This window comes from Coenobita brevimanus, chromosome 91 (genome assembly GCF_032717465.1).
Source record: "Coenobita brevimanus isolate Jiangsu-jjx chromosome 91, ASM3271746v2, whole genome shotgun sequence".
NCBI classification, from domain to species: Eukaryota; Metazoa; Arthropoda; class Malacostraca; order Decapoda; family Coenobitidae; genus Coenobita; species Coenobita brevimanus.
In genome coordinates, this window is record NC_137044.1 from 2,967,668 (window position 1) to 2,982,458 (window position 14,791).

Below are 14,791 nucleotides of genomic sequence, written 5' to 3' on the forward strand. Positions count from 1 at the left end.
TAAGAGTGGTCCTTGAATATTCCTATTAGAACAGGTCTTAATTTTTATCTGTAGTTTATTGTTTTGCACTTGTTGCAGGATATCTGGGACTTGGTTTCTTAGATTCCCGTGATTTTCCACAGAGCTGTTGGACTTCAGAAACTGAACCAGAGCCGGATCTATATTGTAATGATCCGATTTCTGTATGTTTGTTGGTTTGTTACCATAACAGAGCAAAAATGGCGCGTGTAGAGCAATTTTTTTGTTAGAGCAAGGTACCCTTTAAATGCTCTAACTTGAAGAGTAAAACAATTTCCAGGCCAGTCGGGCCACCGGTTCCCGAGTTATGACTCATTTATGGCTTTTTGGAGTTATGCTCATTTGTGGCTTTTTGTTTAGAGTGGAAGAGAAGGATTCGTCCTTGGTCTGGCGTTGAAATTACCAGCATGACACAAGAGAAGAGTAACGCTTTTTTTTAATTATCACTCACTCGCCTCTCCTCCCTCCCTCCATATACTTCTAAAATTATATTGTATAATGGTATAGTATATATAATCTACATTATAATTATATGATTTCAGTATATTTGTTGTTTTGTTGCTTGACACTGAGCGGAGGCCTCCGAAGGCGACCTTTAAACGAGTATAAATAGTAACTATATTAATGGGCTCAGACAGCCACGCCATGCCACGCCCAAACTTTGACCTTGACTTGTGACATTGACTTTTGATCTGTCTGCACCAAAATTATCATCGCATACAATATATGGGCCAAGTTTGATCCATATCCGATCAGGCGTTCGTAAGATAACGTCGCGCTCTGAAGTTATACAATTACATGTGACCCTGACCTTTGACATGTATTAAAATCGAATGACTTCAACCCAGAACCACGCACAGTATACTCGTATATACCAGTTTTGATATGAATCGGATAGGGAATTCATGAAATATTCTCTCTCTCTCTCTCTCTCTCTCTCTCTCTCTCTCTCTCTCTCTCTCTCTCTCTCACACACACACACACACACACACACACACACACACACACACAGAAAGGAATGGACTCAGTCACTATAACAACGCTCAAGTGTGTTGTGTGATCATTAAAGCGTGTTCTGGCCAGCTAATGTGAACAGATTTACCATGATGGCCTTAAATATGGAGTACCTTATATTTATAGATATTTGTCTGTAAGGGAAGGTTATAGAAAATGTGGTAGTGCTGTGTGTATAGTATTAACCAGCACTTGGGCCCCTTTGTGATGTATCCGGCGAGCGCTTCACCCTTCACTACCAGCACCTCTTTTAATATTATTCTTGTTACCGCGGGACGATTTTACTCAGTTCTGTCGAGCGATGTAAGTTTGAAGAGGTTATAGACTATCTCAATCAGCCATTCTAGTATGACGTAGAGTATTATTATTTCAACGTAATTTCCGCGAGGTATTTTTTTCAGCTTTGTAGGTAGACCTCTGATTAAAGAAACTGGATAAAATCTAGGCGAGCTCCCGTTCACAATTGTACAGAGGTTTTTAACAGATTGAGCTTCATTGCAGTCTCATTAATTTATAGGACTCAGAGTCTCCGGAAGTAAGTAACATGGTGCCAAAGTTAGAACTGATGGATGTTGTTTTCACTGTTAGTTTAGGCCCTGATTTGTTTGGTTTGCGTGATGGAGTTTTAAGAACAAAATTACGCGGCTCACCAACTTCTCAAATCCATTACATTGAACACCAGGTAATGTGAAGGAATAAACACTTTTGTAATGTAGGAGTGGGGGCTGCTGTAGAGTCTCACCCGGGAAATAACCTTTCTAACTAGAGTACGATATTTTTACCTTTAATGCCGCTACGAGACTAATCCATTCAGCTCTGGAGACATTTTTCTAAGGAGGGGTTATATATGGATCTGTATTCTTGTAGGAAGCTCCCTAACACCTCTTCCTTAACCTGTTTATTCTGGCATGTAACATTTAATAATTACCTTTATCATATTTATGTAGTTTGTGTTGATAATACGAGGGAATAAATATCACACAAGTCTCGTAAGGTGTAACATGCAAAAGGAGGAGTTATTAGTAAAGGAATAAATATGATACAAGAGACGGGTAAGGTGCAACGTGCAAAGTAAATCGCTAAAGAAGAGGTGTTAGTAAAGGAATGAATATGATACAAAAGACGGGTAAGGTGTAACGTGCACAATAAATCGCTAAGGAAGAGGTGTTTGTAAGCTTCCTCACCCTACTAGATTACGAGCCATAGACCTAGTATTTCTCAGCATTCCTAGGGTGCTCACTTAGGCTGAATTAAATCGTAGGGTGAAAGAAAGGAAATGATATGCACGTCCTCGGGCTGAAGGCATCAAGAACATTCGTGAACTGTGGAGCATCTGAGCGAAATACGTAAGGACAAAAGACGGCGGGAAGGAAGAAGAAAGGAAGAGGTGAAGGAAGTAATGAAAGAAACCACAAAATGGTTGGAAGAGGAAGAAGACTGCTTTTAAAATAACGAGAGCAGGTAAATCACAGTAATGCATCTGTGACGGGAAGTGAAAGAAAGAGAGAGAGAGAGAGAGAGAGAGAACCACAATCACCAACACACAGACAGATACATAGTTCTGTGTTGTTCACCCACCGATTAACTCTCCAGTATATTGCTAGTCACGAAGAAGTGCTAGGGAGAAAATGCATGGCGATAGGTAGTACTTTCCTCATCTCCCACTGAGTTACGGGGAAATAAGCTGCAAAAGGAGGAAAAATCGCCGTAGTTTTGATAAGCTTTCCCCCTACGCTTAGTAAAAAAATAAATCTTCGTAATGACAGAAGGGATGAAAAAAAAAAAAAAAAACGGTCTGATGGCATAGTGCTTTTATTGGCTTTTTATTCTTGCTACAACCAGACGATTTTATTCAGCTCAGGAGAGAGGCTGTTTCGATATGGGAGAGGTATATATGCATGTGTGACGTGGGTGAGGTTTGTTTGTGGCCTCCCCTTAGATGATGAAGGCGTCTGGGTATACTCTAGATAGATAGATAGATAGATAGATAGTTAGGCAGTATTTGAGTGAGGAATGAGAGAGGGGTTACAGCAGATAGATAGATATAAATAGATAGATGGATAAATAGAAAGGTGGATAGACAGTATCTGAGTGAGGCAGGAGAGAGAGATTACAGTAAATAGATAGATAGACAGTATTTGAGTGAGTAAGAAGAAGGGAGGGGTTGCAGTAGATAGATAGATAGACAGTATTTGAGTGAGGTAGGAGGAAAGTGTTGTAATGGGTAGATATAGATAGATAGATAGGTAAGTAGGTAGGTAGGTAGGCTAGATAGATGGATAGTATTTGAGTGGGGTAGAAGGACAGAGGGGGCGAGGGAGACTGATAATGTGGTGGAAGAAGGGAATGAAGTGTAAGAGTGAATGTGGTGTGGGATGGGGGGAGGGCCTGATGTAGGAGGATGTGGAGGCGACTTGTTTGTGGCCACCCCTTATGAGATGAAGAAGGCGCCCGGCCATACTGTGCATAGACTCTCACTCTTATACCTTTCCATTCCTTTCTTCCACCTCATCCTTGGCCTCCTTCTCTCCCTCTTCTCCTTCTATCACACTCAGATAATTTTTGTATCTACCTGTCTATCTATCTGACCGACTGACTATATCTTTATCTGTCTGTATTTGTCTATCATATACCTCATACCTCTGCAACATCCTGTCCCTCTCTCCATTCTCCTGTCACCTAATTCATCATTTATCCCATTTACCCATCTATCTGTCTGTTTATCTGTGCCTATCTGTCTGTCTGTCTGTCTATCTATATATCTATCTGTCTATCTATATCTACCTATCTGTGTATCTATCTGAATCAGCCCACCTGACTGTCTCTCTGTTTGTCTCTGTCTATATCTATCTACCTATCTGTCTAGCACCAGACGCCTTAATCAAGGAGGGTACTGCCACGAATAAGTTGCCTCCACGTCACCCCGTCCTCCGCCATCTAGCAGCTCTCCCCATATCCCACACCTCTCTCACTCGTAAATCACCACCACCACCACCATCATCATCATCATCATCATCATCATCATCATCATCATCATCATCATCATCATTTCACTTCCCATATGTCCCTCCTGCTGTTCGAAAAGTACTTTCCATATTAACGTAGTTAGACAAAAAGGAAAAGAAAAATGACAGAATACTGGCGTCCACCTAGTCCTTTACCTCACTGTCTACGGAGTCCACTTTGTCCTCGTCCTCTGTCTCGTGAGTCCATCCAGTCCTCGACATCATTCTCAAGGGCAGTGATTTTCAGCCTTTTTCATCTCACGGCGCAGTGAGCCAGGCGCTAAAATAGTCGAGGCTCACCATCAGTATTTAAGGATAGATTTGATTATTGAAAATGCTATCCAGATGCTACTTAAACTCCCGCGGCACACCTACGGATGCTTCGCGGCACACTAATAATGTGCCGCGGCACGTTGGTTGAAACTCGCTGCTCTAGTGGGGTCCGCCTAGTCCATAGTCCTTTATTTCGACATGATTTTCTAATCATTCATTATCTTATGCAAAAAGTCTTTTCATTTTTGTCCCATTTTTCCCTTTGCATCGTATTTCACGTAGCTCATTAGCAGATTAAGGCATTGCTGTTGTACATCCTGTAGCACTTCTTCATGACAAGCATCCTATTCAAGTGTGAATATCATGCTAGAACTCGGTAATGAAGACGAACGAGTAATTTTAAGCCAAGTTAGAATAAAAAGGGTATAATACTACGGTAAATTATTTGATATATTACTTAATTACAAAAACGGAAGTGACGATAAGATTAACATACAAAGAGCGGAATGGCTGATAAGATAAATACAAAATAGAGTGGAATGACCATGATAATATTAGTGAAAAATAAAGAGTGCAATGACGATGACATGATTAATACAAAATAGAGTGGAATGACGATGATAATAAAAAAGTAAAGAGTAGAATGACGATGGTAAGATTAATACAAAATAAAGCGATAACGATAAGCAGTTTGTTATCACCTTAGAAAAAAATGCCAGTCCTTTTCACCTCAGTTGATGGCCGAGTATATACACTATCAGACTGAAAAGTTGATTTGACTAGTAACCAAGGAGCCGCGTTCCTACCTCACAACGAAGTCTTATGGAATTTTATGAAAACCATGACTTATTTGACTAGTAACCAAGGAGATGCAGTCCTGCCTCATGACTAAGGCCTATGGAATTTCATGAAAACTACTTATTTCGCTAGTAACGAAGGAGACGCATTCCTGCTTCACGACGAGTTCATGGAGTTTCATGAAATCCACAACTTATTTGACTAGTAACCAAGGAGACTTATTCCTGCCTCACAAAGAAGTCTTATGAGATATCATGAAAACAACGACTCGTTATTCAACTTTCGAATGACGCAGTACTTATTTGACTAGTAACCAAGGAGATGCACTCTTACCTCACAACTAAGACTTCCGGAATTTTATGAAAACCAGGACTCGGTATTCTAGCTGAGAATGACCCGGTTACGTCAGATGATTTTTTTTTTGTTTTAAATAGAAGTTGAGGTCATAGAGTGTGACTTAAGAGATAAGGGACAGAATAGGGAGGCTGCCAGAGATCGAGCAGCGTGGAAAGCCAAGGCCAACGCATGCAAGCATTTTGGAGTCTTTATAAACGATACGATACAAAAGATGAACAGAGGAAGGAAAAACAAATAGAATAAAATAAAATCAACTCCCCCATACACCAGATTACAGGAGTCTGACATTCATAAAAAAATTGAAACCGTTGGACTTGAACTGCTGTAGGTCCTGGAAATATTGTTTTTTTTTTTTTTTTTTTTTTTTTTTTTTTTTTTTTTTGTTTCGTCATCCACTCTTCAGATGGATGTAGGAGGTAAAACTTGGCTTATTTTTCCTTTTTTGTTTTTCTGCTTAGACTCATGAATACATTTTTATGCATCCAACACGAGCAATGTTTTCTCCCTGTTATTAGTTGGGAAGAAAGTTGGGATGATGTTGATGATGATGATGATTAAGTATTGCGTTTTTAAAGAATGGATGTTTTTTGTTCATCATCATCATCATCATCACTACCACCGCCACCGCCACCATCGTCGTCATCATCAGTCTCATTATTATTATTATTATTATTATTATTATTATTATTATTATTATTACACCATCATCATCATCGTTATAATGTTAAGTTTTTCTTTGTTATGTTGTTAATGCTGACGTTTATAACCTTACTGTTGTTATTATTTTTGTTGTTGTTGCTGTTGCTGGGTAAACTTTTGGCAGTGTATCTTACTTCCTCGTGGTTCCAGTCGGACATTGGAGGATGAATTGGCCGTGAAGGGAAGACTACAACGTTTCCTCTCTTGGGCGTGATTTGGCTGCAGGAATCGTTAATATGGGCGTGAATTGGTGGTTTGGGCGGGAATAGGGGTGTAATTTGGCCTCCAGAGCGGGAATTGGGCGTAAAAACACCGTTGGGGTGGGATTTTGGCTGTACCGATATATTAGCGTTGGTGTTGATTGACCGATTGATAGTTAATTAGCGAGAGAGAGAGAGAGAGAGAGAGAGAGAGAGAGAGAGAATGTATGATTTTTAAAACTCAGGCGGGGCGCATATTGGCTTTCTGGGGCTATGATATTGGCATGAAGTGGTTTGTGGGCGAGAATTTTGGCGTAAATTTGTGGTTTGGGCGGAAAGGTGGGCTAAAATTTGAGTTTTGGGCCGGAATTCATTAGCTCCAGGTTCCGTAGGCTCTTAATCCACCTGATCGTCAGAAACGTAAGCACAAAATATGGTGGGCGTTGCATCTGATGATCGGCAAAAGAGTAAACACACCAGATGGCTGACGCTTTTCGATTCATAGGAGGACAACATGTGGTTAGCATTGCTGATTGTGGAGCTGCCGATCCATCAGCACCAGGGTTCGAAACGTGAAGCGGGCAGGTGGCGTCACGCGACTCAGGTGTCCGTCATGCCTTGTCGCTTGGGAGGTAAAATGCTTATCTAAGGTAACCCTGAGGGAGGTAGCTACGGTAATCTGACTGATACAGTGTCCTCGTATCCCAGGATAATGGGTAAATAACTCGTCACAGGCTCAGAGGCCAAGCTACGGAGATAAGCACTGCGGCTGGACATCTCATAGCGTCTGCTAACACCTTTACTTTACCTTTTTGACGGCGCTAACTCTTTTATGCTGTCTGGAGTCTTCTCAACGCCGCTTCCCCAGGGATTTACTCTGCATAACATTTTTATCCCCTTGTATATTAGCGAGGAAAACGATTTATCTATCTATCTATCTATTGCCAGACACCTCAATCCCGTTTGGGGTGGCCACAAACAAATCGCCTCCAAGTCGCCCTGTCCCCCGCCATTTCACTGCCCTGCTCCCAGCCCACACCCCCCTCTCTCATATACCTCTCCACCCCATCCCTCCATCTCATCCTCGGCCTCCCCCTCCCTCTTCCCCCCTCCACCTCACTCACATACACTCTCTTCGTCAGTCTTTCACCCTCCATCCTCTCCACATGGCCAAACCACCTCAGTGTGTTCCTCATAACGCTTCCTATCACATCCACATCCACACCACAACGCTTCTTTATATCCTCATTCGTCAGCCTGTCTTTCCATGTGACTCCACAGGCTCCTCTTAAATAACTCATTTCCACTGCTCTCACTCTTGACTTGTGTCCTTCCAACAACGAAGGAAGTGAAGCTTCCATACGTTAGAGTTGGTATCACAATACTGTCATGTAGTAACTTTTTCACTTTCATGCTCACTTCCCTGTTTCTTATCACTGCTTTCAAAGAACTAAAAAATATGCGACATTAAAAGATAATTATCAGGGTGTAATTAATATAATGAATCGCTAAGAAACAGGTGTCAGAAGCCTGCAGTGCCATTCCTCTATCAAAATCAAATCTACACGGCACCCTTACAGAGACAGATATTGCCACGCTGCTCCAGCACTACATCACACACACACACACACACACACACACACACACACACACACACACACACACACACACACACACACACACACACACACACACACACACACACACACACACACACACACACACACACACACACATCTTGATTACTACAGCCACTGAAGGATTTTTTTTTAAACATGTAATTCCCCATAGATAGAATTTTTCACTTGTTTTTTAGTTTATAAAGTGTTTGTATGTATTATACTCTAGTTCAGCGAACAGCAGAATCTAAAATTAATTATTCACACGATGCGGAGTGCGTAGTATTTCAGTACAAATGTTTAAAGCTTCTAAAATCAGTTCCTCATCGTGAATAAAAGATCCTTCTGACTGTAGGAAAATTTTTGGCTTCCGTCAAGGAGTTCATGCTAGACAAAGACATGACTAACTGCTGGCTCACGGTCGGGGCAACTCCAGTATTGTGTTTTAGTTCACGCTAGACGAGTGTATTCAGCTAAGAGTGAGTCGCAGGAGCTTGAGAGTCTTAAAACTGTCACCATTAATTCCCTGATGGTCCGGACAGCTTTAGAGTAATAGTCCAACCAAAGCCAGACAAGTTTATTCAGATGAGTCATAGGAGCCTGAGTGCTAATCCCGTCAGTATTAATTCTCATGATCGGCACGACTCCAAAAAACTATTTCAGCTGACGCCAGGCGAATGTAACTGGCTGAGATTGGGTCATAGGCGGCTGAGAGTGGTAAAGCGAGGGTGATATACAGCATCTGTGACCAGTATCGGCAGCAACAAGCCCGTAAAACTTAACCCCCTGAGTTTGGTAAGTTGGGGCCTAGATATTTGACCCAGCACAGCGTGATGGATGGGGGTCACTTACTCATAGTCTTACCCGCACCACTGCTCCCCCACCACATCTGCAGTATATACTGTATATATGTTACACACACACACACACACACACACACAGTCTACATACCTACCTGTTTATCTGTTTGTCTATCTATCTAGCCATCAAACATACATGCATGAGATCCCGAACTCTTCCTACTTCTTTCTCCCTTCTCGTCACCCTTCCCTCTATCCCCACTCTCCCCTTCTCACTAATATCCCTCTCCCCCTGCTTTCCCACTCCACTTCCTCTGTTTCGTCCTTCTCTTCCCTTTCTCCCCCTCTCCTCCGCTCTCTCTCTTCCCTTGCTCATTCACCCCGCTAACCCCCAACCCAAGCATGTCCTCTCCCCCTCCTTCATCCCCCAGCTCAGCTCCCTCCCCATGCTGACTCCTCCCTCATCCTCCCTCTCGCCCCGTCCTCTCTCCTCCCTCATCCTCCCTCTCGCCCCGTCCTCTCTCCTCCCTCCAATTGCCTCCCTCCCCTCCCTAATCCCCTCCTTATAAAAAGTCCTGCTGTGCTTGGGCAGGCAGTTTATGGCGCAATAACAAGTAGTAAATCATTAAACACTTTCACCCGAGAGTCCAACTTAGATATTTTATGATAATTAATTGCAGATCATTTTATTCAAAGGAGGAACCGTATGTAATTAAAAGGTTTCTCTCTCTCTCTCTCTCTCTCTCTCTCTCTCTCATCACGGTGTGGTCAAACTTAGATATTGTGTTCCCCCTTAATTCCAGACGATTTTATTCAGCAAAGTAAAAACCCTCCTCAGTCAAATGTTAAACCTCTTCAGTCAGGTGGCGTAGGACTGTGTTAACTATGGAGAAACTGTGTGTTGTGGTGGTGTTAGAATTAGTCTCCTCTGACCCCTTTATAATCATGTTTATCCTCCTTAAGGTGAAGAACTTCGTCTTAAATCAACACTCAAACTACCTGTCTGTTTCTGTTTATCCAACTGTCTGTCTGTCTGTGTCTGTCTCTGTATATATCTGTCTGTCTGTCTGTCTCTCTGTCTGTCAGTCTATTTCTGTCTTATCTGTCTGTCTATCTATCTATGTTTATCTGTCTCTTTATCTTTCTATGTATCTATATATCTGTGTCTGCTATCTGTCTGTGTGTCTGTCTGTCTGTATACACGCTGATAATAATTCCTGTTACCACCTGACGGTTCACATTCATTAGGCCCAGCTAGGTCCCTTCAGGTCTACGTAAGTTAACTTACATCACAGGAAGTCAGTTCAGCTCAGGTGGCGTTGATATATATATATATCCATCCATCATCCAATCCTACGTTGCCCCATGAGGAGCGTAGAAGCCCGGGGCTAGGCAGTTGGTCCTGACATTTAAGATGAGAGTGACCAGCCTCACTCATCCCTGAGTGGCATTACATGAACAATAAACCCCATTCACCCCTTGGATATAAACCTCCACCGGTTCAATCCGACTGGAGTACAATAATTACCCACTAAACCACCAGGCGCCATATATATATATATATATATATATATATATATATATATATATATATATATATTGTATACGGGGTCCACATCAGGCTTACTGTGCCGCTTTTAATTCTCTTCAGATCCTTTCAGGCCTTTCAGTCCCAGCAGATCCACTCTGTTCAGCGCAGATCGATTTAGTTAAAGCCCTTGAAACCGTGTGTAAAAAAAACTCGATGGTTTCCGAGTTGTGTATTGTAGACCTGAAATTCATGTTTTCCCTTGAGTTGGAGAGTTAGGGGTTAGGCAGAAAAGGGGGAAGTGAACGGTGAGGAGAGCTTAGGGTAAGATAAGGTTGTGGTGTATGGTTGGGCAGGCAGAAGAAAGCACACTAAGGTTGGTGGGTTTAAGTCTGGTGTGAAGCTTTAAAAAAAAAAAAAAGTTTCTGATAATAAGAGGAGGAAGTAAGCAAAGGTTGCTAAATTTGGAGCAAAGATCAAAGTTATTATGAACGAGTGCATGACCTACCTGCGCACCTACATGACCCAACGTCCAGTCTGCATAATCAACTCCTTGACTGCATGACTAATAACTGCCAAACTACACGACCCAAATCCCAGACTACCGTACTTATCCAGCCCGCCCAGTGCATGATCTAACTCCATGACTGCGTGACTTATAACTCCTAGACTACATGGCCTAACTTCATACTGCATAACCAACTCCGTGGAAGCATGACTCAACTCCCCCCGTGCATGACTCGGCCAGTGCTGGAAATAGGACTGTGCATTAAATGGGTTCACTGTGAGAGCTTGACTTTAATGGTTATGCCAGATCAGCACTTGTAGCAGAGGGTATAATTGACTCCCTGGCTCAAATAACTGCCCATTCTATTGCTAGTGCTCTCTCGACAACTTTCCATTAACGCCTTCAGATTTTTATAATTATTTTTTTTTATTCTAACTACTACCGGACGATGTTATATGGCCCAGGAATGACACCGTACTGGAGGAGGTAGAGGTTGACCAGTTGCTATCATTTAGGCAGGTATTATGAATTTCTAATGAGAGTTTGCCTTTACCTGTTGATCCTTATTAAGGTGACACCGGTATAACGTTTCGCTTAATACAGGGTAGAAATATATATGTGAGAGAAGAGAGAGAGAGAGAGAGAGAGAGAGAGAGAGAGAGAGAGAGAGAATTGAGGGAAGGAGAAGAGCGAAAGGAAAGAGGAGACAGAAAGGAAGAAGCAGAGCGAAACGAAGAACAGGGGAGAGAAGAGGGAGAGGGGAGGAAAAAGAAAGAGGGAGAGGGGAGGAAAAAGAAAGAGGGAGAGGGGAGGAAAAAGAAAGAGGGAGAGGGGAGGAAAAGAAAGAAGGAGAGGGGAGGGAAATGATATAAGAGAAACTGATATTGAGAGAATCATTATCCCCTTCAGTGACCACTAAATAATGAAAAAGAATTAAATAAGAGGGAAAATGTCGAGTTCTTTACCACCTGTGCGTGTTGATGGCTCGTTGGTTCGAAGTGCGAGGAGCTGCTTCAGTGAGCCTAAAACATCGTCATGCAGAGGCGCAGGTATTTAGGGTCGTCAAAAGAAGTGCTTCCGCTACGTCAAAACGCCTCAATAAACACTAATTCACCCCCGACATGATTATGGGAGCATGTAACGCCCCTCCGACCTCACATTTTTTGCCTCGGTAAGTATATTGTGATTAGCCTTTGAGCGGAGGGAATGGAAATAGTATCCTGTTTTCACGTCCGCATCACCAGTAAATTATACCCCCAGTCACGCCTCAGTAAAGCACTTAATACTCTCTCGATTACTAATTTCAGACAATTAGTGCTTATGACTGACATGAAAAATTCTCTCTCTCTCTCTCTCTCTCTCTCTCTCAAACTAATATAACAAAAACTCGCCGTAAAAACCGACCCCGCCAGAAAAATATCGCGTCTCTTTTCTCCTGAGTATTTCCTCTTTTTTCTTTTCTTTTTTTCTTTTTTTTTTAGGGGTGGTTATGAAAGCAAGGTCGGTATATGTCGTCCGTTACGCTTTTTTGCTGCCCCTTCCCACGCCATCTGACGGTCCTCCCCCCAACTTCTTTTATACCGCCATCGCCTCTCCTTTCTTGTTTTATTTCCGTGTTTTAGCGTTCTTCTTTTACCGCCTCTGTTTCACTCTTTCTTTCCTCTTTTCTTTATATTGTTTTCGCCTTTCTTCTTCTGCTGTGTTTTGTTTCTTTTTCTTACTCCTTCCTCCTTTCTTCGTCTTCGTTCATTATTCTTTTTCCTTCACGTCCTGTTTTATTTATTTATTCGCTTTCATTCTTCTCTTCTACATCCTGTCTAATCGCTTTCTCCCTTTCTTTGTTGCTTCCATCTTTTGTTCTTTTTCAATACCTTCTCTGTTTAATTCTTCTTTGTCTCTCCCCTTTCTTTTCAGTGCCTTTTATTCTCCTTCCTCTTATCTCTCCTTTTATCTCTTTATTTCCTTTTAACCTACACTCATATTAATTATTATTGCATTTTTCTCACGTCTTTTGTAAATTTACCCTCTTATTTCTCGTTTACCTTCTCTTTCGTCTTTCCTTTTATCGTACCCTAACTTTTTTATCACTTTCTCCTTTCGTCTTTTTTTTCCTTCACTTTTTCCTTTGTCTTTCTTTTATTTCATCTATTTCTCACATTTTTATTGATAGCTCTTTTTTTTTTTTTTTTTTTTTTTTTTTTTTACCTTCTAGGGATCTTTTTGCTTGAAATTTTACCGCGGCATATATATATATATATATATATATATATATATATATATATATATATATATATATATATATATATATTTTAGCTGAGTGAACCATAAGAACGTAGAGAGAGAGAGAGAGAGAGAGAGAGAGAGAGAAAAAAAAAATCCTGTCACCAGGTACCCTCTCATGGTCGGGTATTGTATTGTAGATGCCTGAGACGATATTTTTAATCTGAGTGAGTCATAGAAGCCAGTGGGTAAATCTGTATCTTCGTTTTCTCGTAAAACTTTTTTTTTTTCACTGGTTCTTTCTGTCATTTAATCACATATCTTTATTTCCTTTTTCTGTCTCTTGTCCTTGTCTCGTATTTACAACCTTGTTTTCAGGTGTGACTTTTTTCCTGCTTCTGTTTCTCATCATTTTAATTGCGTATATTTTTTCAGTACCTTTTTCCGTCTCTCGTCTTTGTCCCAGTATATATTAGTTTCATTACTGATTACTTAGGTTTATTATCTCATCGTTTATATTCACGTCTTCATCTCTTCCGTCCACAATCTCCCCACGGAAGTTCCCCAGCACCTCTTCCGTACCGATTTATTTTTACACTTGGCCAATTGATATTCTCCTTTACTGTACTTACGTTAAAGCGGTGTAATAGTTGTATAGGAGAGTATTGAGGTGAAAGAGGTAGAAACATTGCTAAAGAAGAGGTGTTAGAGAGCTTGATGATGCGACGAGAATGCTGCCCCCTCTGTGTGTATGTGTGTGTGAGTGAGTGAGAGAGAGAGAGAGAGAGAGAGAGAGAGAGAGAGAGTAAAAGCCACGCCATACCGAGCTTGGATTCAGAATTATGATCGTATTTTAAGTGTTATTGTAGGGTTCGTGGCACGGTTTTCTAAGCGATTTAGTATGCCTGTTATACCCTGATATTTCTTACGTCATTTATACATTTCCAACACCGAAATAATTTGTATCAGTAACATACAAGAAGATACTGAATCGTAATAAGGAAAATAAATCGCAAAGAATGAGGCGCGACGAAGCTTCCTGTTACCTAGAATACGACTAAAATCTAACACACACTCTTCGATCGTGCAAGTCGGGGTGAAAAGTTGGAATCAGACGCCGTTTCGTAGGTCACCTTTCGCAGTGCCACTTGTTTCACGTCTGGCACCTCTGACACTGCGAAACTAAGTGCTCAAAATGCAGCCTAGTGAAACGGGGAATTATTTTGAGGTTTTACCCAGACTTGCGCGATCGAACAAATTACGTCAGAATAAGGTATAATAACTGGCACAGGAGATTACGTACTGCCTTCTTCTCAGCGATTCATTCTGCTCATTATACCTCCCTGCCCTCTGGGTTAGTATTAAAACGATATACTGTAAGTAGCATACGGGAGCATATCAAGGCGTAAGATGCAGAAGGGGTGTATGCTAAGAAAACACGGTAAGATGTTTCCTGTGCCACGTGGAGTACTGTTGATGTTTTGCTGTCTTGTGAGGTGAAAGAGTGTTTTTGTGAAATGGTAATCAATCACGTACACTTTGTTAATTATTGATGTTGAGAGGGATTTGAGTGTGTGTATGTGAGAGAGAGAGAGAGAGAGCTGGTGTTACCCGTGGCTTGCTGGCCTAACACATGTCGAGGAGTGATGTCAGTGTTATTACCGTTAACATCACACTTACAGCTTTATTAAGCCTTATGTTCGCTCCTTATTTCTCTGTCTGTCTGTATCTATCTGTCTGTTTATCTGTCTC

General features: G+C 41.5%; 1 protein-coding gene across 1 annotated transcript in view; it reads right to left on the minus strand.

The window, feature by feature from the left end:
- The window catches only part of LOC145411851 (limbic system-associated membrane protein-like), a 167,556-nt gene that overhangs the window by 76,028 nt on the left and 76,737 nt on the right, over positions 1-14,791 (minus strand). The window contains exon 3 of the mRNA XM_080281808.1: positions 10,832-11,061. Within this exon, the coding sequence (XP_080137934.1) occupies positions 10,832-11,061 (230 nt within the window). The remainder of the gene's footprint in view (positions 1-10,831; positions 11,062-14,791) is intronic.